Source organism: Bison bison, unplaced genomic scaffold (assembly GCF_000754665.1).
Source record: "Bison bison bison isolate TAMUID 2011002044 unplaced genomic scaffold, Bison_UMD1.0 scf7180017864527, whole genome shotgun sequence".
Classification (NCBI taxonomy): Eukaryota; Metazoa; Chordata; class Mammalia; order Artiodactyla; family Bovidae; genus Bison; species Bison bison.
In genome coordinates this window covers 14355862-14377850 of record NW_011495078.1, presented here as the reverse complement: position 1 = coordinate 14377850, position 21989 = coordinate 14355862, and the positions used below count along the sequence as shown (strand labels likewise).

Below are 21989 nucleotides of genomic sequence, written 5' to 3'. Positions count from 1 at the left end.
GGCCCCGCAGCTTTGCTCCTCCTCTGCGCCCGCGCTCTCGGACATGGTGGCCCCCGGCTCTGTGACCAGCCGGCTGGGCTCGGTGTTCCCTTTCCTGCTGGTCCTGGTGGACCTGCAGTACGAAGGTGAGTCGTGTCCCGCCCCGGCCCGGAGGAGGCGCGCTCCGGGTGTGGTGGGGGGTGGAGGGGCGGCCAGGCCTCCCGGCGCTTCCCCGTCGAGCGTCTCGGGGCGGTCGGGGCGGGAGCCGGGGACTCCGCGGCCGGCCTGGGCCTGAGCCCGCCCCAGGGCGGGGGCCGGCTCCCGGTTCCGGGTTTGTCTGGGGGAGAGGTGCGGGCAGCGGCGGGGCCGCGGAACCGCGGGTATGGACTGAGGAGCCGGGCCGGTGGGGCCGGCGGGAAGCGGGGCGGCGACTTTTGGGGAGTCCTAGGGCGCGGAGACCCGGGCGGCTGTCCGGTCCCGGCCTCGCTTGGGACCCTCGATCGGCGCCGGGGGCTCCTGGTCAGCGGTGCTGGGAGGAGGCTGTAAAGGTGGCCCGAAGGGAGGGTGCTTTGGCTTTGGAGTTCCGGGAGGTGGAGGGGACAGTGTCGTGTTGGATGTTAGAAGTGAGTAACCGTCACCCCACTCTGCTCTGGGTTGTGTCTCGAAGTTGTTAGCTTGGTGCGTTAAGGAGCCGCTGCTGAAATTCAAGCTCCCGGCGGGCAAGGCACTAAAAGTTTGTGGCTTTACAGTTTCCAGTCTGGTGTCACTCAACCTTTCCTTTTACGAGTTTCCTGGGGTGGGGGTGGGGTGGTAGGGAATCCACTTTTAAGAAGATACGAACGCTAATTTTCACTTCAGTCCTACAGTTTGGCATGTTGGCTGCTCTTAACAGGAAACTGAGGGTTGTCCCGTCTTAGTTGTCAGCGGGCAGGAATAAGAATGAAAGCCGGGAGTGCCCATTGATCTGATGCTCCAAGCGTGGTTACCCTGCGGAATATTCGAGTATAGTGAAGTTATGTCGTGCACTCAACGTTGTTTCCAGCCCCGTGAACAGGCTAGTAGTTACGGAGGTCAAATTAAACAGTTTAATACTGGATTTCGTATTAGAGGGAGTGAAGAGCTGAAGGCAGGAATTGTTGCTGGTAAAATCCCCTCCAGATTTTCAACTTGGAAAAAGAATAATACTCTCCAATTTTTAGGTCTTATTCATAGCAGCTGTTTTTTTTTTTTTTTTGGCGGGGCGGGGTGGGTGGTGTTCCGGAGGACCATATTTTTTTTTTAAATCAGAAAGCAGAATATGTGGCATGGCAACATTGGGAAAAAGAATTTGACCGTGAGGCTGCCCCAGAAAAATATATGGAATTGGAACTGCAATGCCTGGACCATGACCTTTAATATAGGTCATGTATTCCACTTCTTTTACATATTTTAATGTTAACTATCTCCTACCCTATGAAGTGTAGTACAGTTAGCATTAATTAATTTTGGCCACTTAAGAGAAAACTGAGCTTCCTTGGTGGCTCAGATGGTAAAGAATCCGCCTGTAGTGCGGGAGACCTGGGTTTGATCCCTGGGTCAGGAAGATCCCCTGGAGAAGGGAATGGCAACCCACTCCAGTGTCCTGGCCTAAAGAATTCCATGGACAGAGAAGCCTGGTGGGCTATAGTCCATGGGGTTGCAAAGAGTTGGACACCACTGATGGACTGATACTTCACTTTGAAGAGAAAGTTGCCTATGTTCTGCTTAACGTGAATTATTATTTTAAGTTACACAGGTATACACCTGTGTAAGGTTTGCCTTTTCCACTGGCTTATAGGCTGTCTTTTTAGAATCACTGTTCTGTATATGATTCTGTAGGACTTTAACACTTCATTTCTATCTTGTAGTATTTTCCAGAAGGAAAACCTCACCCGAGAGCTATTCACCCAATGTGGAACGCATGGTGACATTTCACAGAGGGGTGCCAAAGTGCTGTCTTCTTTAGGGTATTGTTTGTGTGAAGTGGCCAGGACTTGGTCCAGGTGGTAGAGAAGAAAGGAAAAAGCTCCTAAACTTATTGACGGTGCCTGGCACTCTCCTGGCCACCTTTCTGTAAGCTATCTCCTGTTAAGGAGGTACAAGATGTTGTTTCTACTCTCCAGATGAGGAAACTGAGGCTCTAAGAATTTAACTTGGATAAGGTCGCATAGCTGTTAACTCTAAGAGACATAAGTTGAACTTACATTATTTGACTCTAAAGTTCATCTTGCTTGTGGACTGGAGACAGAAGTTAAGTGGCTGAGGGTATCCTGTGGGCCCAAGCACTTGTAAGTACTGGCAGCTGAGAAAATTTAGCCTTTCTATTTGTTTGTTTGCCACCAGCAGTAATGAACAGGAAGAAAATTTTCCTGACGTCTTTAATACAGTGGTTCTCAAGCTTGAGTGTGTGGTCACCTGGATTCCTTTTTAAACAAAGTGCTGAGCCTCACTCCCAAAGTCCTTGATTCAGTAAGTCTAGGTGGGACCTGAAATTTTGCATGTCTAAAAAGGAGTCACTGGTATAATGAGTTATGCAGTGGAGTTAAATTAGGTATCTGTTGTGTAAATCAGGTATCTATTTTATTTGATGGAGATGTAAAGATAGGCAAGAACCTCTGAAAGCAAGCTGTTAGCTCTAGTTTTCCCAAGTAAGTTGTGTGTCTGAGTTTTCTAAGCTGTCTTTCTGGAGGCACTTAGGACCGCATGGTTCCACTACTGGGCCCAGGCTTGGAGACGGAAGACACAGAACAGGTGTGAGGAGAGTGAATATGAAAGAGTTGTATTGCAGAGTGTCCCCAGTAATTAGCTTAGGGGGCCTAGTTGTGTCGGATTTAAAAATACTTATTTTTTTCCCTAGGCTTTTCGGGTAATTGTAATTCAGAGAAATAAACTATTTAATAGGCCCATGAATTGAAAGGTTAAATCTTTTAGCAGCCCTTTTCCAAAAGGCCTTTGAAAGAAGGAAGTCTGAAGCACTAGTTTAGGAATAGAATTTTTGGAGCAGAAGAAAAACTTTTGTATTATCTACTTTAGTATTCTTATGTTACAGATAAGGAAGCTATTTTAATTCTCCGCTAATGGTGTGTTCTATTTGGTGATTTAAGTGGGAACATAACCTGGGAACCAAACCTTCTTTTATCTCTTTCTTCCTTAACATTCTTTTCTGAACTCAGTTTATCTTTATTTCACTGAACTGACCTGACAAAACCATATACTTTGGACGCTGGGGAAAGAATAGTTACAAAAGATGGTGATATTTCTTATGTGAACTGTGCTCGCTAGGATTTTCTTGACATTACTTAAATATGAAGGTAATAAATAGCAAAAGCAAAGGACTTTCAGTAATTTATATACCCCCTTCCCCTTACCTGTGGTTTCTCTTTTCTTGGTTTCGGTTACTTGTGGTAAACTGTGGTGTGAAATATTAAATGGGAAATTCCCAAAATAAACAATTCATAAGTTTTAAATTGCAAACCTTTCTGAATAGCATGATGAAATCTCACACGGTCTTGCTCTGGCCATGAATCATCTCTTTGTCCCCTGTATCCAGCCTGTCACTTAGTAGCCATCTGGATTATCAGCACTGTTGCAGAGCTTGTGTTCAGGTAACCCTTCTTTTACTTAATAATGGCCCTAAAGTGCAAACCTGGTGATGCTGACAATTCGGAAGTTTGGATATGCCAAGAGAAGCTGTAAACTGCTGCCTTTAAGTGAAAAAAGTCTGTGTCTTAGTAAGGAAAGAAAAAACAAAACAAAACTGTGTGCTCGGTTGCTAAGATCTGTGGTAAGAATCAGTCTCCTATCTGTGAAATTGTGAAAAAGGAAAAAGTAATTTGTGCTAGTTTGACTGTCGCAACTCAGACTAAGGAAGTTGTGGTCACAGTCTTTGATAAGTGCTCAGGTAAGATGGGAAAGGCATTCCATTTGTACAATAAGATATTTTGAGAAGAGGGCACAACATTCACATCTTTTATTATGGTATATTGTGATAATTGTTCTTTTACTATTGTTGATCTCTGTCTAATTTTTAAATCAACCTTATCATAATGATAAGTGCGTATGAATAGGAAAATATAATGTGTACATAGTGTGTGTGTGAAAGTCGCTCAGTCATGTCCGACTCGTTGCAACCACATTATACAGTCCATGGAATTTTCTAGGCCAGAATACTGGAGTGGGTAGCCTTTCTCTTCTCCAGGGGATCTTCCCAATCCAGGGCTCGAACTCAGGTCTCCTGCATTGTGGGCAGATTCTTCACCAGCTGAGCCACAAGGAAGCCGAAGAATACCGGAGTGGGTAGCCTATCCCGACTCCAGTGGCTCTTCCTGACTCAGTAATCGAACCGGGGTCTCCTGCATTTCAGGCAGATTCTTTACCAATTGAGCTATCAGGGAAGCCCTAAATGTATATATATAGGGTTCAGTACTATCCGTGTTTTGATAACCACGGGGATTTTGGAATGTATTCCCTGAGAATAAGGGGTAACTCCTGTAAACTAAGTATTGTAGCAGACTATCAGAGAGCTTCTAGAAAGTTATTTTAAGTTCATCTAATGTTATAGGCTATTATTTAGCAGTAGTGTCCAGGTCCCAATTCACTTGACTAGTTAGTATTTACTGAGCGAGTGCCCAGAAATGGAGTAGTTTAGTTACTGTGGGATGGGGGGAGTTGTGCTGAAATGGAATGGCCAATAGTCAATAGGCTTTACTTTCCCATATGAAGTTAATGAATTGTGGTTAAGTTTAATTTCTCTTGCCATAGTGTTCCTTTGATTATTGTCCAGTTATTAATGTTTCTTTTTATGGAAATATCATGGGAACGCAGTCACTTGCTCTTAAGAACAAAAACATCATATCGGCCATAAATTGATTTTTCAAGATCTTTGGGATACTGCTTTTTAAATTTTTGAAGATAAGTTTTAAAAGTCTGATGAGTTTGTGTCATTCGGAGTTCTAGAATACGAAGACTCATTTAATCGGCTAGCAGAGGCTTCACTGTAGTGCTCTTTATAGGTGAGCTACACGCAGTATAGAACTCTTGGCTTTTGTCTTTGCATTTATAGACAACTTGGGGATATAACACATGTTTTGTGAAGCATCTGTGTTCTCTTGCTACTTGCTCAATGTGGATTTCATGATCTATCTTGTAGTCAGTCCATTGGAAGCACCCTTTAATTTTCTTGTCCATGTAAACTTTGGTTTTATTCACTTGCCAAAATTTGAACTGATTTAAATTCAACCTGGCCAACTGGTTTGTTGAACCTCAGAGCTGATCATGGATGGAGAAAAATGAAGATAACCTTGCTGACAGGTCTCATTTTAAGCATATAGTCTCTCTTTCCAGTGCATACTCAGTACTGCTAGCATTCCTACCTACAATTCCTACAGTTCCCTAGTGTTCTTGAAAGTTAGTGTCTCAGACCTTTTCTTCTTTCCTTAAATCTCCAGTTGAAATCCTCCTTTCTTTTCTTCCTCATTCTTTGTTTTTGGCTGCACAAGGTCTTAGCTGTGGCATCTTAGATCTAGTTCCCTGACCAGGGATGGAACCCAGATCCCCTGCGTTGGGAACTCAGAGTCTTAGCCACTGCACCACCAGGAAAGTCCCTCTTGCCCATTCTTTGTGACCAGGGGTCCCCAACCTCCAGATCTCATGCCTGTTGATCTGAAGTGAAGCTGACGTGATGATAATAGAAACAAAGCACACAATAAATGTAGTGTGCTTGAATCATCCTGAAATTGCCTCCCCTCCCCAACCCTACCCATGGAAAAATTGTCTTCTAGGAAACCTGTCCCTGGTGCTAAAAAGGTTGGGGACTGCTGTTTTAGACTTTGTCTTTATTGAGAAAATGAAAGCTGTCACAGGGCAGTTTCTTCTTCTTTCTACCTCTGAATTTAGTAGCCTACCTACCTGCATCTGTACCCATTCTGCTACTTAATGATTAAAAACATTAATGATTAAAAAAAAAAATCCCTCCTCTTGGCAAAATCCAATTTTATACTTATGGCCTGGGTTCCGTTTCCTGTCACCATCTGAAACGGCTGCTTCTACAGTTGCTGTTTTTCTCCTGCACCATCACTTTCTTCCTCTACTGGGGCTCTGACATCAGCACTCCAGCACGCTATAGTGTTTCTGTCTTAAACTGGGCTTTGATGTTATGTGTCGCTGTAGCTACTGAACAGTATCATTGTTTCTCTTGAGAGGAGAACTTCAGATCATAGAGTCCTTGGTAGTCTCTCTCGCTACATCCTCATCTTCTATTCTCTTCTCAACACAGTAGAGCCTGCAAAGCCTTATGTATCTGACTCCTGTTTACTTAGATCTTTTCTCATCTTAATCTTCTCCTTCACTGGGCTCCTGCCACATCAACTTGACTTCCACATGCCCAGCTCATTTCTGATGTAGGTGTCTTTATTCTTGTTGTTTCTATACTCTGAAGGTTTCAGAGAACAGCTTTCCAAATGAGCGTTCATATTTCAGCCCTGACATGCTGTTTAAGAAGCATGCTCTAGGTCAGTTAATAATCTCCCTTTCCCTTTTTGTGTTTTCTTCATAAAACTTAATGTTGTCCTCAATTACTTGATTTGTATTTCTTATCTGTCTGCCTCTCTAGAATATAAGCTTTATGGAAAGTGCTCTTATCTCTATACCTAAACTATGTTGACATGAAGTAGATTTGCAATAAGTGTTTTCAAAATGGATGAGTGAGGTTGACTGTTCTAACTTTTTTTTAATATGAACGCTTCTAAACTGATTTTCCAAGTTAAAATTCATTGAAAAAGGAAACCCATCACAACATTTATGCTTTCACATTTAACTGAAGTGAAGACTAAAGTCCATTGGAATTGAGCAAACGTGGTTACAATAGATTTTGTTTTCCTAGTTTACCCAGGAAGATTTTGGTGCAGACATAGTTCGTATGTACTTGCTACATAACTCAGCCTTGTCTTCCTTTAAGTCTGTGTGTGTGTGCGCGTGCACGTGCTCAGTTGTAAGTCTGGCTATGCGTGTGTGCGCGCATGTGCTCCGTTTTAAGTCTGGCTGTGTGTGCGCGAATGTGCTCACTTATGTCCGACTCTTTGCAGCAACATGGACTGTAATAGAATACTGGAGCAGGTTGTCATTTCCTCCTCCAGGGGATCTTCCCTCCTCCGGGGAATCTTCCTGTCCCAGGGATCGAACCCGTGTCTCTGCTGTCTCCTGTACTGGCAGGTGGATTCTTTACCACTAGTGCCACCTGGAAACTTTTGGCTTTGAATACTAAAACAGTTTTTAGGCTAGGGTGATTGGAAAGAGATGCTAGGGTGATTAGAAAGGTCTAGGGGTTCCAGCTCAGTGTATTTTTATTAAAACTGTTTTGTCATTGGTCCTTACTCGACTGTGGAATTGTGAAGATAATGAACTTCCTGTTCTTTGGAGAAGAGCCAGATTCCACTGTGTTCTGTTTCTGTCTTGAGACTTCTTTCTCTGACCCGTCTTGCTCTGATCTTGAATTTAGATAGGACCTTTTATAGACAGTACTTTTTTCCTCCCTGCATTGTGTTCTTTTTCCCCGCCTATGTTCGGTTTTAGAAGGATCTTAAAGTTCTCTTTCTTCCTGACACTCTTAAGTGCTCCAGCCTGAACACCACCCCACCGGGCTAGCTTCCCTTCTGCCACCTGGCCTTGGCTTGAGCCTTCGCGTCTCTAACCTTTTGTTCTTGACTTTTTCAGTCTGGTTGTTCCAGTCTTGGTTGTGACTCTCAGCACATCATACTTTTTAAGCCCTCAACTTTGTTTCTTAAAATTGTTTAGTTTTTGCTCTGTAAAAATATGACAGATCTTGGGGGGGGCCTGGTGGGCTGCCGTCTCTGGGGTCGCACAGAGTCGGACACGACTGAAGCGACTTAGCAGCAGCAATACTGTTATAACTTCAGTACAAGACTTAGCTGCTTCACCTTTTCCCCCGTCCATGCTGTATATTTGGCTGACCTTTGGCTGACTCTTGTCTGTGGAGAAACCTGTTTGTTTATTGCTGCTCAGAAGACAGCAGGATGTTTGGTTGTCTTATCTCTCAGAAGTAGGAGGCCTCTCTCATTGTCACTGTCTCCCAGGATGTGGCAAAGGAATAAAAATTATCCATGGCTTAAAATACACAGTTGAGATACTGCAGAAGCAGCCACATTTACAATTTTTAAAGAAACATGTTAGTGTCTGTACGAATCTTTGGTGGGTTTGATTTTTATAATTGTTATTGTGTATCTTAGGTTCTATTATATTGATGAACTATAATACATTTAAGAAAGAAGGAATTTAGTTACATTCATTCAGTACTCTTGCCTGGAAAATCCATGGACAGAGGAGCTTGGTAGGCTGCAGTCCATGGGGTCGCTAAGAGTCGGATACGACTGAGCAACTTCACTTTCACTTTTCACTTTCATGCATTGGAGAAGGAAATGGCAACCCACTCCAGTGTTCTTGCCTGGAGAATCCCAGGGACGGGGGAGCCTGGTGGGCTGCTGTCTCTGAGGTCGCACAGAGTTGGACACGACTAAAGTGACTTAGCAGCAGCAGCAGCAGCATTCAATAAATTTTGAGTACCACTTTGTGCAAGGTACTGGACTCGGTGGTATATAAAGAAGAAAAGGCAGTTCGTTCTCTCAGGCTTGTTTTGGTCAAGTCTGGGACTTGGCAGGCCAGCTGTGCAGGCCAGCTTATTGAGGCTGGGGGATTGCAGAGTGAAGTCCTGTGCCTGTGAGTGGAGGGATGCACAGGGAAGTAGTGGAGGAGGAGCGTCCCCGCCTTCTCACCCAAGTAGTGAGGGAAAGTTTCACAGGGGAACTGCGTGTGAGGGCAGAATCCTGATGGAGGAGGGAACTTTGCCAGGGAGGCAGGTGGGGAAGGCGTTTCTGTGGAACGGCAAGTTGAAAGGGATGCAGCGTGAGAACTGGTGTGTTCAGGGAGGTTCCGCCCGTTCCCTGTACTGTCTGTGTGTGTCAGTCACTCAGTCGTGTTTGTCTCTTTGTGACCCCATGGACTGTAGCCCACCAGGCTCCTCTGTCCATGGAATTCTCCAAGCAAGAATACTGGAGTGGGTTGCCATTCCCTACTCCAGGGAATCTTCCCGACCCAGGGATCGAACCTAGGTCTCCCACATTGCAGGCAGATTCTTTAGCGTTTGAGAGTGAGGGGTGAGGAGGCTGGACCCAGATGAGGGACCTGATCATGCAGGATCCTGTTTGCCTTTAGATCTGAAGGGACTTGGACTGAATCTCTCCAGTGCTGTGCAAACACTGCAGAATTGTTATTAGGAATGCATTTTGGGAGGATTTCTCTGGCTGTAGCAGGGGGCTGGCCTTGGAGGAAGGTGGGGAAATATCCCAGTTAGGAGGCATGCCCTCTGTCTTGCGGGGAATGGGGCTACACAGCCACCACTTACACGCTGTGGCAAGTTCCATTAGGAGAAGTGACCGAGGTGCACCGGGGGATGATAATCAATTCTCCCTGGAAGACTGAAATTTGTATAGAGGAAGTGGTATTTACTTATCACATTGTTAGGTGGAAGTGATGTTAGATAAGATAGTAACATGATAAGGATCTGAGTTTTAGGTAAAAGGCACAAGAAATGCTGGATCCGCTGGACCGCTTTCAATCATTGAAGGCAAGAGAAGCTTAGTTTGGAGAGGAACTGGACCTCTGGGGTGACAGTATACAAAACTCTTTGGAGGGACACCTCGTTGCTTTATTTGAAGGACTAGTGCAAATGAAAGAGCCTAGGTGGATGTTTTGGTCCAACTTACAGAAAAGGTCACGGTAACCCGAACATGCATGCACGGCCTCAGTGACCAAGAAAGTGGCCCTGTGGCTGTGGGAAGCCAGCCTGGGGCTCAGCTCTCAGGGTCTCTGTCCCCCAGGGTGTGCTTGTCAGAGAGATCCTCTGCCATGCCAGATTCGAGGGCCCCCATCTGGTGCACGCTGGTGTCGTGGTCACCCAGGTCTTTGGATTTCATCTGCTCATTCAGGTAAAGAGTCTCGGGGAAGTCGCCCAAGTGGGTATTGTCTAGTCAGTAACCAGCTTGTGCAGTTCCCTTAGGTGCTTTTCAGGAGTAACACGTGTTCTGTTGTGTTCCACCGGCTTGCTCTCCAAGTCCTCCTGGTTTAGTTTCTTGATACCCTGAAGAATTTGGGATTCAGCCGCCTTGTTGGCTTGTAGCTTCATCAGTGTCTCCGCATATTCTCTGTCCTCATGAGACTGCTGAAGAAATTTGGCATATCCTTCACAGCCGCACCGTCAGGATCAAAGCGGCAAGACATGGCCAGGGAGATGCAGGAGGCAAGAAGCGCCAGCTGGATCTGGCAGTTGATGGTGGCCCCAGAGTCCTGGTGGTCACTTGGGCACACCTGTGAAGGGCGCTGGGGCGTCACGGCAGGTGGCCGAGGCACCCTCTAGGGTGCCGGGCGGAGGTGTGGCAGTGCTGGTTCGGCCCAGCCTCTGGCAAGCACTGTTGAAGCAGGAAACTACAGTGGCTCTCTGTAAAATGTGTGGCCCGAGGCATCTGGAATAAATAGTTGAAGGAACTTTGCAAATGTACCCTTGGCTCCCACTAAACCTCAGGGTCTACCTGTGAGATTGGAACAGATTGTGGTTAAAATGTTCCATTAAATGTTGGGTTGGGTGAGTGAAGCATGCAAGGCTGAGCAACTGTGGAGAGAGAGCTTAGCCTGGTTTCTGTGGTGGAAAGGTTTCTGAGTTGTGCTGCAAATAAAACTAGGCTTTGAAATTGAGTCATGTTCTGACAGTTACCATGAGTCTTCAGGTAGCTTGGGTGACTTCTCTGAGCCTTAGATTCCTCAGTTATCACAGTATGAAAGAGGTTTATTTTCTAGGTTTGTTGTGAAAATTAAGTGAAATAGATATTCTGAAAGTATTCAGCATGTTTTTTTTTTTTTTTTTTTAATTTCTTAATTTCCTTCTGTGTTACATCTTTCCTGTTAGACATTTTCGTGACTGGATAAGGAAAGTGCTGTGACTAATGGTTTAGCTCCTATCCAGATTTCTTCCTCCAGCAATCTGAAATCCTCTACTGAGTACATTGATCTGATTGTCTCTTTGAGAAAATTAAATGGGAGATGTTTGAAATCTTGATAATTGGAAGACTGCTTCCTTTACGTGTTGTGAGCACATAGATAAATCCATCAGCTTGCCTTTGAAATTAATTTTACCAGCTGTAATAGACTGGATGGTTAGAGAGTTCAGCCACAGCATTTTCACCATTCTTACTTGATCCCTAGTTCAGTCTCTTTTTAGTGTCATTTTAACATGTTTTCTGTACACACATTTGTACATGTGATGCACAATCTTTTAAACTTTATACTGGGAACTCTAAATGTTTATGGAGGTAGAGTAAATGTGGAGGTAGAGTTTATGTTAGAATTTACCTTTAAAAAATCGAAATGAACTGCCTTTAATTGTTTTAACTTCCCTACCCCTATCCCTTAAAAAGATTTAAGTAAGTGAAAGTTGCTCTGTTGTGTCAGACTCTCTGCGACCCCATGGACACCGTCAGTAGAATTCTCCAGGCCAGAATACTGGAGTGGCTAGCCTTTCCCTTCTGCAGGGGATCTTCTCAACCCAGGGATTGAACCCAGGTACCCTGCATTGCAGGCAGATGCTTTACCAGCTGAACCATAAGGGAAGCCCAAGAATGCTGGAGTGGGTAGCCTATCCTGTCTCCAGGGGATCTTCCTGACCCAGGAATCGAAAACCAGGGTCTCCTGCCTTGCAGGCGATTCTCTACCAGCTGAGCTATCAGGGAAGCCCAAAAAGATTTAAAGTAAAACCTTACTGTGTGAAATTTTCTTACATTTACCAAGGTGGGGAATGATATTATGAACCTCCCTGTACTCGTCTCCCTGTGTTAACAATTAACAACCCCTGACCAATCTTATTCCATCTGTACCCGTGGATTATTTTGGAACATTTTACATGACATCATTTCGTTTATAAATATTTTAGTGTTTATGAAAGATAAGGACTGCTTTAAGTTTTAGAATCTATATCATCAAAAAATATTCCCTGCAGTATTTGATTACAATGCTATACCTTTGAACTACAGTCTAACAGAAATGTTTGAGACAGGGTATTTTGCTCTTCTTTCTTGACTTAACTGGCTGCTTAGTTATAAAATATCTTTAGTGTTAACAAATATTCTCTAAAAGTTTTCAGTTTCAAGTGATAATCAGTACATCTTTAACAAAACACATTGCTCAGTTTGTTTTCTTTTTATTGTATAAGCACATGAATACATTCTTACCAGAGGAAAAATCTAAACTGCACAGAAGTACATACTGTATCCTTGTTTTAAAGCATCAGTGAAATCTGAACACGTTTACTCCAACGCAACTTGCTGTCCGTGGTTCACACCACCACAGTTCTTTCCATTCCTGCCCGCCTCTAATCTGTTTTCCACACGGCCAGCCGAAGTGATCTTTTTAGGATGTAAATCAGATCGTCAGTTCCTTGCTGAAAACCCATCCAGTGACGTCCCTCTGCTCTTGGAGTAAAACCCAGATTTCTTACCATAGCCTGCAAGGCTGTGTGTGACCCATCCTGCCAGCCGGGAGCCTCTTCGTGATGCCTTAATGTTGAGCTTGGTTCTGCCCAAGCCTGCACTTGTTTTGTACTACTTGCCTGATCATATTTTGGCATGCTGGCCATTTGGGACTGCTCTCCTGCCTCTTATGTTCTAACTCAGGGAGAAGTTATTGACTCCTAAGCACTATATTAAGCACCGCTTCCTGTCCTCTGGCAGGAGTGGTTTGCTTGTCTGTCTTTATTACACTGCATCCCCACTGCTAGAGCAGTCTGCATGGACACTGGTCTGTTTTTTAATGTGTGTTGCATCCTGTGGATCTGTAAGGATGTCAGTTATCTTCATTTTTAGAATTTTTTGCCTATTTGCTCCACCAATTTTGGTTCCTTAATTCTCTTGTTTGGTATTGGTTTCATAAGGATAGGTTTTAACGCTCATTTTTGTTTTTCAGAATTGCTTGTTGCCTGTCTTTGAATTCTGATTGTGAGAGAAGGCTGACTGCCTGTCTGGAGGCTAAGAAGTCTTCAGGACCTCTTCCTTCCTTTCCCTGGTTTCAGCTCTCTGGGTCTCCCAGAGAGCTGCAGCCACCTCACGGCATACCTCTCCTGAGAAGGTGTTTGGATATGATTTTGCCCACCAGTCTCATCCTGTCCGTTTTATGTTTTGAGAATTTTCCCAAAATTTCTGTTTTTCAGATGGTCCTCTTCTTCTTAAAAAAGAATTTTGTTTTTCAGTGAGGTTATGGATGTATCTCCTTAAATAAATCTTGTCATTTCTAGAATTTGAGCCTATTGGGAAGTAGGCTCATGTGCTTAGTTAGGTGACTGTTTTTTTCTATTTCCTATGGACCACTTTCTTAAAAAAATTTTTTCTTTAAAGCTAAGAGGTAATTTCTATCAGCGAGTCATTTCTTCATTGAAAGGATGTAAGTTAAATTTTGTTCTTGGAAAATCTTAAAAATACACCAAATTATAGAAAATAGTATTGTGTACCACTGTGTCCTGTCAGTTCAGTTCGGTTGCTCAGTCGTGTCTGACTCTTTGCAACCCCATGGACTGTAGCACGCCAGGCCTCCCTGTCCATCACCAGCTCCCGGAGATTACGCAAACTCACACCCATTGGTGATGCCATCCAACCATCTCATCCTCTGTTGTCCCTTTCTCCTCCCGCCTTCAATCTTTCCCAGCATCAGGGTCTTTTCCAGTGAGTCAGTTCTTCGCATCAGGTGGCCAAAGTAGTGGAGTTCTAGCTTCAGCATCCATCCTTCCAATGAATATTCAGGAGTGATTTCCTCTAGGATTGACTGGTTGGGTCTCCTTGCAGTCCAAGGGACTCTCAAGAGTCTTCTCCAACACCACAGTTCAAAAGCATCAATTCTTCGGCGCTCAGCTTTCTTTATAGTCCAACTCTCACATCCATACGTGACTACTGGAAAAAGCATAACTTTGACTAGACTGACCTTTGTTGGCAAAGTATGTCTCTGCTTTTTAATGTGCTGTCTAGGTTGGTCATAGCTTTTCTTCCAAGGAGCAAGCATCTTTTCGTTTCATGGCTGTGACCTTGTCACCCCACTTCAAAAATTACCAGCACTTGGTGGATGCATTTGTCTACACTTTCATCCTCCTCCCCAAGATTATTTTGAAGGCAGTCCCTGCACATGATATATTCTGTAAATACTTCATTATGTGGTGGAAACTCCAACGCGATGCTGGAAAATAGCCTCTGTCCAGAGTCAGTGATTGCCCTGTAGGCTGGGGAGTTCTCGTAAAGCTAAAGCCTGTAGGATTCTCCTCATTGCTTTCTTATTCATTTCTGTTAAGGCCGCAATTTTATACAGTGTTCAGTAACGTCTGTTAAGTAAAACGTTAATTTCCATAATCTTCATTATGAAAAGCAGGTTGTATTTTTGGATATGATATGGAATTAGGTGAAACTACAGTTGACTCTCACATTCTGAATATAATCAGTTTCTAAGTCTATATAGCATACTGACTTTCTCTGAAGATACAGGTTAGGAGCCTGTGTCTTCATTTTAAATGGGAAAAATAAAAAATAACAGTGCTTTTCTAGTTCACTGAAAACCCCCAACTAATTTCTCCAGATTATATCCACATACTCTTAAATAGGTTAGACGTTTTCACATTATTGCCCCCCAACAAATAGGACTTTGTAGGATCCTGAGTTTTGTTTTTTCTTTTAATTTATTGTATTGAAGTATACTTGATTTACCATAATGTATTAGTTTCTGCTCTACAGCCCAGCGATCCAGTTATACATACATATACATGTATAAATACACATTCTTTTTCATATTCTTTTATGGTTTATCGCAAGATATTGAATATAGTCCTCTGTGCTACACAGTGGGCCTTTTTGTTTATCCATTTTACATATAAAACGGTAATCCCAAAGTTCCAGTCCCTCTGTCCCCCTTGGCAACTACAAGTCTGCTCTCTGTCCCTGTGAGTGTGTTTCTGTAGAAGTAGATAAGTTCATGTGTGTCATACTTTAGACCCCACATTTAAGTGCATGGTATTTGTCTTTCTGACCGACTGCACTTAGTTTGCTAATCTCTAGGTCCATGCATGGTGCTGCAAATGGCATGATTTCATTCTTTTTCATGGCTGAGCAGTATTCCACTGTGTATATGTACCACATCTTCTTTATCCGTTCATCTGTCGATGGAGATTTTTCGATTGTTTCCATGTCTTGGTTATTGTGAATAGCGCTGCTATAAACCTAGGGGTGCATTTTATCTCTTTGAATTGTAGCTTTAGGACCCTGAGTTTTGGAGACCGCCAATTTAAGGTTTCCTCCTTCCTTCTTTTTTTTCCCCTTCCTATTTCCTTCCTTATTTAGAGGGCTCCAGCAGGCAACCAGTGTAATAAAACACTACACAGAAACCCAGAAAATGCAGACTGGGCATATGAAAAGCTACTCTGTTTAGTAGGGTGAAGAGTAAGGTAAAGTGTATTTCATTTGGCTTTTTGCTGTATTAGATGAAATCAGAAATTCACTAGCTTTTGATGATTGAAATGGCAGGCAGTTGTTCAGATAGTTTTCTCTGGCTGTCTTCCTGGACTCCATCTCTTTCTTCACTTGACCCCTGTTCAGACAGTTGACGTAAGTCACGTGTAGCCTTTTCCTCTCTGGTAATTTTTCTCCGCAGTCTGTTTTCTCTGTTTGCACTGCTGCTACTACATGGTCTAGTCAGCATCATGTTACCTGAGTTACTGTCACTGGGACTTGATTGATTTCCCTCTTTCCTTCTGGCTGTTTACTGGCATCTTCTAGCAGAGAAAGTAGTGAGAAAGACCCACTCAGTAGCGAAGGCATGGTGGAGAGGAGAGCTGGCTGCGGTACTGGACTCTGAGTTCTCGGAAAGCCTCATTAATCTTGAGTTCTTGGCTTTTATAAAGATACGATGTTCTTTGTGTTCAGAATGCTGGATTCCCTCTTCAGGCTTGGCACATAGGTCCATCCTTCTCACTTGTCCTTCAGGGGAGACCTCAGGGAACACCGTGTCCCCCCAACCCAGCACTGTCCAGGAGAACTTTCTGTGATGCTGGGAAATGTTCTCTATTATCCTTACTGTCCCACACACTCGCCATTAGCTAAGCGGCATTTATGCTGTGAGTAGTGAGACTGACAAATTGAATGTTAAATTTTATTCAGTTTTAATTGTAGGCGTTAGGTGCCTCTACTTGTGCCCTCCCAGAGCCCTTTGTGTATTCCTTCCATCCTAACACTTACTGTATTGTATGCTTTTCCAACATTTTATTATTAAACATGGTGTAAAGTTGAAACAATTTTATTGTGTACAGTCCTGTACCTATCACCTAAATTCTACTCTTAATGTAATTACTACACATGTTTTTAATACATATCCATCTGGGCATTTTTCTATCCATTAATCCTTTTGAAAAAATAATTTTCAAAATAACATCAGTGCACATGTCCCTAAATACTTTAACATGTATGTCATTAGCATTTGTTTTTTGCAGGGGTAAAATTTGTATACAATAAAATGTCCGTTTTAAAGTATATACTTGCTGGATTTTGATAACTGCATGTGCTTGTGCAGCCCTCGCCATCATCAGGGTTGGAGCACTCTCAGCACCCCAGAGACATTTCTTCTGCTCCTTCCCAGTCCTGTCTCCACCCTCTCAAGTGATGGCTGTTCAGATTGTTTTCCCTGCAGTGTCTCCTTAGCACACTGAAAAGCGCAACATCATTTTCATTGTGAAAGAGAAATGCTGTGGCATTTAGTTTCCATGTGCCCCTTCTACACGCATTTGAACTTTAGAACAACAAAAAGAGTCTATATTCTACCTAACAAGGTGCAGGTCTTCTTGTAAATGAAGAAACGCTCGCCTGTATCCTGGTTAAGGTGTTTTCAACAGTCACTGGGTCCATTACTGACTGTATTAATTACCACTGTCCTGTTTGGTACTTAGTTATATAAAAACTAAATTGTAAAGTTAATTTCAACAGCTTGTAAATAAAAATGGAAACTGGAGAAAATATGATTAGTACAGTCAATTCTCTTTGTTCATGGTAGTTATACTCCATATGTCATTATGAATGTTGAATTAGCAAATATTAAACCACTGCACGTGGGAGAAAATTCGGGCTTAGGATCCTGCAAGGCCTCAGGTCACTACATGTTTGTCAACAGATCAAAATGTAACCTTGTTTGTGTGACTTTCTGTTTAAAAATATCTTGTTTAATATAATTGACTAACATTGAATTCATGGCCAGCAGCGTTATCATTCATGTCTGAGTGAAGCTTATCTGACAAACATGTTTTCTTTTCTTGAAAGTGTTTTGCTTGTACCATATAGCTTGCAGGATCTTATTTCCCCTACTAGGGATTGAATCCACATCCCTGACAGTGGAAGCTCAGAGTCTTAACCATTGGATCACCAGGGAATTCCCCAAACGTATTTTTTTTGAAAGGCCCAGGATGCTCTCTTGTGTTTAGGAACATTAGGAAGTACTATGCTTGGGGGCCAGTTTTAAACAGTGAAATCAGTGAAAAAGAAGGAAAGTAAAAACCATAGAGGACACTTGTTTATAACATGAGAGCTGACACAGGAAGAAGGAGAATCACCTTGTTTGACTTCAGCCGGAACATGCTCTTCAAGTGTCCCGGTGTGTTACCGTTCTGCACATACACATGTCCTCAAATGACCGCCAGGGGGCCCTGAATATTAGTTTGGAGATTACAAATGAGTTTTAGGGGGTTACAGATAAATTTTAGTGAGTGGGCAAATTCTGAGACACAGTCTGAATTGTGAGGCTTGACTATATACAAATAAACTGCTGCTGCTAAGTCACTTCAGTTGTCTCCGACTCTGTGTGACCCCATAGACGGCAGCCCACTAGGCTCCCCTGTCCCTGGGATTCTCCAGGCAAGAACACTGGAGTGGGTTGCCATTTCCTTCTCCAATGCATGAAAGTGAAAAGTGAAATTGAAGTCGCTCAGTCGTGCCCGACTCTTAGTGACCCCATGGACTGCAGCTTACCAGGCTCCTCTGTCCATGGGATTTTCCAGGCAAGAGTACTGGAGTGGGTTGCCGTTTCCTTTTCCGATACCAATAAACAGATGTGTATAAACAAGCAAAGAGAACATGTGCAAAGCCGCTGCATCTTGAGTCTGTAATTAGTCATGAGGTCATAGTTGACATATATGGCATCCTTTGTTAACTTCCTGTCCCTTACTGCTCGTGCCTTCTGCTGGAACCTCAGCTCCTCTGGCTTCTTCACCTGATGGTGTAACCAAAACCCTCATTTCTAAAGGGTCTGAGTGCTCAACTGCCCTGTTTTTTGGTTGCTATAGTTTAAAATTAATCTTTAGTGTTGGGCATGGAAGGACTAAGGCCCCAGAGAGTCCCCTAGGGTCCAGGCATACCCCTCTTTGCCACCGTAGCAGCAGAGCCCGCTTCTCCTTGATCAGAAACTTCCTGCAGCTGGGCAGCTCGCTGCCGCTTTATCTCAGCTTCATGCTGCAGGAGGTTTGTATCTTGGAACCAAAACACTCAGCAGCCATTTTAGTGAATTCTAATTCTATAATCCCTTTTGGGGATAGCATTTAAAATAAATATTATTTGCTATTTAAATAAAATATTTAAAAATATTGACCAATTCTGGGTGAAATAGATTAATAAATACATAATGTTCAATGCATATTACCCAATATAAGGATTTTCCATGTAACTGAGACTTTTAACTGTAAGTACTGAGAAAAGTTTAAGATAATTTTGACAGAAGACTTTTCTCAATATAGTTGTCTTGAAGTTTGGTGGGCTATGTGATTTTTGTCAGAACTACTCAACTTTGCATTATAGCATGAAAGCAGCATTAAGCCAGGTGCAGTGAAGGGGCGTGACTGTGTTCCAGTAGGATTTTATTTACAAAGCAGTTTGCTGACCTCTATTCTAGAAGGTGGGCACACACCAGTTAATGAGACCAGATACAGTATTATATTCTACTCTTCTTGATCTAAAACCGTTAGAATCCATTCCCACGCATGTTCCATCGGTTTCTGCTAGTTTATCAGCAAAGTCTTGCAATTCTTCTGGTGTATAAACTGTTTTTTCTTTAAGTTTTTATTGGAGTATCATTGCTTTACAATGTTGTTAGTTTCCGCTCTACCTCAGAGTGAATCAGTTACACATATATCCCATCTGTTTTAGATTCCCTTCCCATTTAGGCAATGACAGAGCATTGAGTAGTAAATTGTTTTCTATAGGTCACAGTAATATATGTGCCTGGTGACATCTGGAGTGGTTAGGTGTATCTGAGTGAGCATCGCCTTTCATGGCTTCCGCCCTGAGTGGTTTTCCTTGGAATTTTAAGCAGTTGAAGCCGAGGTGCCACTGACGATGGAAGGCAAGCTTCTTCTGTGGGTAAGGCAGGCTCAGAAGGTCTGGGAGGTTAAGTTGGTCCGTTTCATGTAGGTTACAACCAGATGTCTCCATTTTAAGTTTGAGGGTCCCATTCTTTATTAATATGTTCTAAATACCTTAGGAGAGACTTGGAGAGGCTCTGAATTCAACTTTTGTTTTAATTCAGCGATCCTGAAAATTAAATTTTCTGTTTAATTTCCAGCTAAATCATCGCTATGGCTACAAAACATTAAGAGTTTGTTTTAGGGGCTACCGTGGAATCTCTCAGCTAGGAGTTAGCCCTGAGCTTTTCTTTCCTCTTTAGGTACTGCAGTGTGCTCCGAGGAATCCATCCCACAGTCCTTATTCTCATCATTACTGCCATTATGGTCAAGTGCAGCAGCCACTTGGGTTTCCCAGCCGTGTGTCTCAGTTTGCAGCATGTCAACGGCAAATGATATCTTCATTAATTGATTCTATACCTGCTATAAATTACTAACTCATTTCTCATTGACACAGAATTCAGCAACAGCGCTCAAGCTCAAGGGCATGACCAAACCATTCCTTAAATCCCATTTTTGTGGCTCTGTGTCTTGGAATTACTCCCAATACCAATTGTGTATGAAAGTCTGGTTCTCTTCAGGAGACAGAAACCTCATGGTTATTTTAAAAGAGGAAGTTTAATGTAAAGAACTGTTACGATAGGAGGGTGACTTTAATGGTGTCAAAGGAACTCTGTGGGATAGATAGTCCAGAACCGAGAGGCAGTCCCCCAGGGAAGGGCCAGCCTGGAGGGGGTCCCCTCCCCAAGGCTGGGGTTCAGATCTCATTGGAGACAGTGCAGTTGCAGCCCATTTGTTGATAGAAAGGTTTGCTGAGTTGCCGGGGCTAGAGCTGGTCCACAGCAGCTGGGGAAGCAAGAAGCCACCTTCTCAGGTGTGTGGTGTCCTCGTGGGAGGTGGTGTGTGACCGAGGCTCCAGGTGGCCTAGGGACTGGACCCTGGATTCGTGGCTAGGACAGGGCCCCTCTGGAGGTGGGCCCCCTGCACACGCCGCGGCAGGGGCCAGAAGAAAGGAACCAGGAGGGGAGCTTCCCGCAGTGCCCCTTCAGCGCCCTTTACTGTCAAAGCCCAGCATTGTGCTCAATGTAAAGAAAAATGCTTACCCACCCCAGTCCGTTATTACAGTCCGTACTGGAGCATGGATGTGGAGCTGAGAGGCGGCACGTCGGTTGATTATTGGCCTGTCGGTCAGATGATGCTGTTCTACTCCCAGCTCCTCACTAGGTCCGCATTTTGCTCAGAGTGAAACCAAAGCTGAAAACAGTCAGGCCCCTCTACTACTCTGACCTCATCTCATTTGTCGTCTCCCTCGCTGGCTCTGTGGTGGTCATCCAGACCTCCCTGCTGTTTCTGGAACATACCTGGTAGGCGCCTCACCCCAGGGCCTTCGCACTAGGTGGTCGTCCTTCTTGGCAAACTCTTTTCTTAGATACCTGCATGGTGAGTCCTTGACCACCTTGTTTAATACTGAAAGCCCCACTGCTCCTGAGCCCCAACCCAGGCAGCTCTCCTTTTCACCTCCCGTACTTATGTCTGACTCCTGCTGCTGTAATGTCAGGTGCCACGAGTGACTGAGGGTTTTGTTTGTTTCGCTCACTTATCCCAAATACATAGAACAGTGCCTCGTGCCCTGTAGTTGCTCAATAAGTTCTTGATTATTATGCTACTGCTAAGTCACTTCAGTCATGTCCGACTCTGTGTGACCTCATAGACGGCAGCCCACCGTCCTGGGATTCTCCAGGCAAGAACACTGGAGTGGGTTGCCATTTCCTTCTCCAATGCATGAAAGTGAAAAGTGAAAGTGAAGTCGCTCAGTCGTGTCCGACTCTTAGCGACCCCATGGACTGCAGCCCACCAGGCTCCTCTGTCCATGGGATTTTCCAGGCAAGAGTACTGGAGTGGGGTGCCAGTGCCTTCTCCGCTTGATTATTATAGTGAATTCTATTTTTTTGTTTGTTTTATTTTTTTAATATAAATTTATTTATTTTAATTGGAGGTTAATTACTTTACAATATTGTATTGGTTTTGCCATACATCAACATGAATCCGCCACAGGTGTACACGTGTTCCCCATCCTGAACCCCCCTCCCTTCTCCCTCCCCGTACCATCCCTCTGGGTCATCCCATTGCACCACCAAGAATCCAGTATCATGCATCGAGCCTGGACTGGCCATTCGTTTCATATATGATATTATACATGTTTCAATGCCATTCTCCCAATCATCCCACCCTCTCCCTCTCCCACAGAGTCCAAAAGACTGTTCTATACATCTGTGAATTCTAATATTCATTAAAGTGAGATTCTAGTTAAACAAAGCAGTTCTAATTTTGTTGTTGTTGACCAAGAAAGTTTAAGTATTTTTGCTAGTTACTGTGTTACCCAATTTTCCTTGTATTTTGTAGAGTAGGTATGTTCTTTGGACTGATGAGGTTATTAATATGGATATATTTTCGGGTGGCTTATACACTG

The 21989-nt window shown here is 43.6% G+C and overlaps 1 protein-coding gene across 1 annotated transcript in view; it reads left to right on the top strand.

Moving 5' to 3' along the window:
* Positions 1–6: 6 nt before the first annotated feature.
* DNAJC3 (DnaJ (Hsp40) homolog, subfamily C, member 3) overlaps positions 7–21989 on the top strand; it is a 67249-nt gene continuing 45266 nt past the window's right edge. Inside the window, exon 1 of the mRNA XM_010831524.1 lies at positions 7–125. Coding sequence (XP_010829826.1) covers positions 44–125 — 82 coding nt within the window. The 5' untranslated portion in view covers positions 7–43. The remainder of the gene's footprint in view (positions 126–21989) is intronic.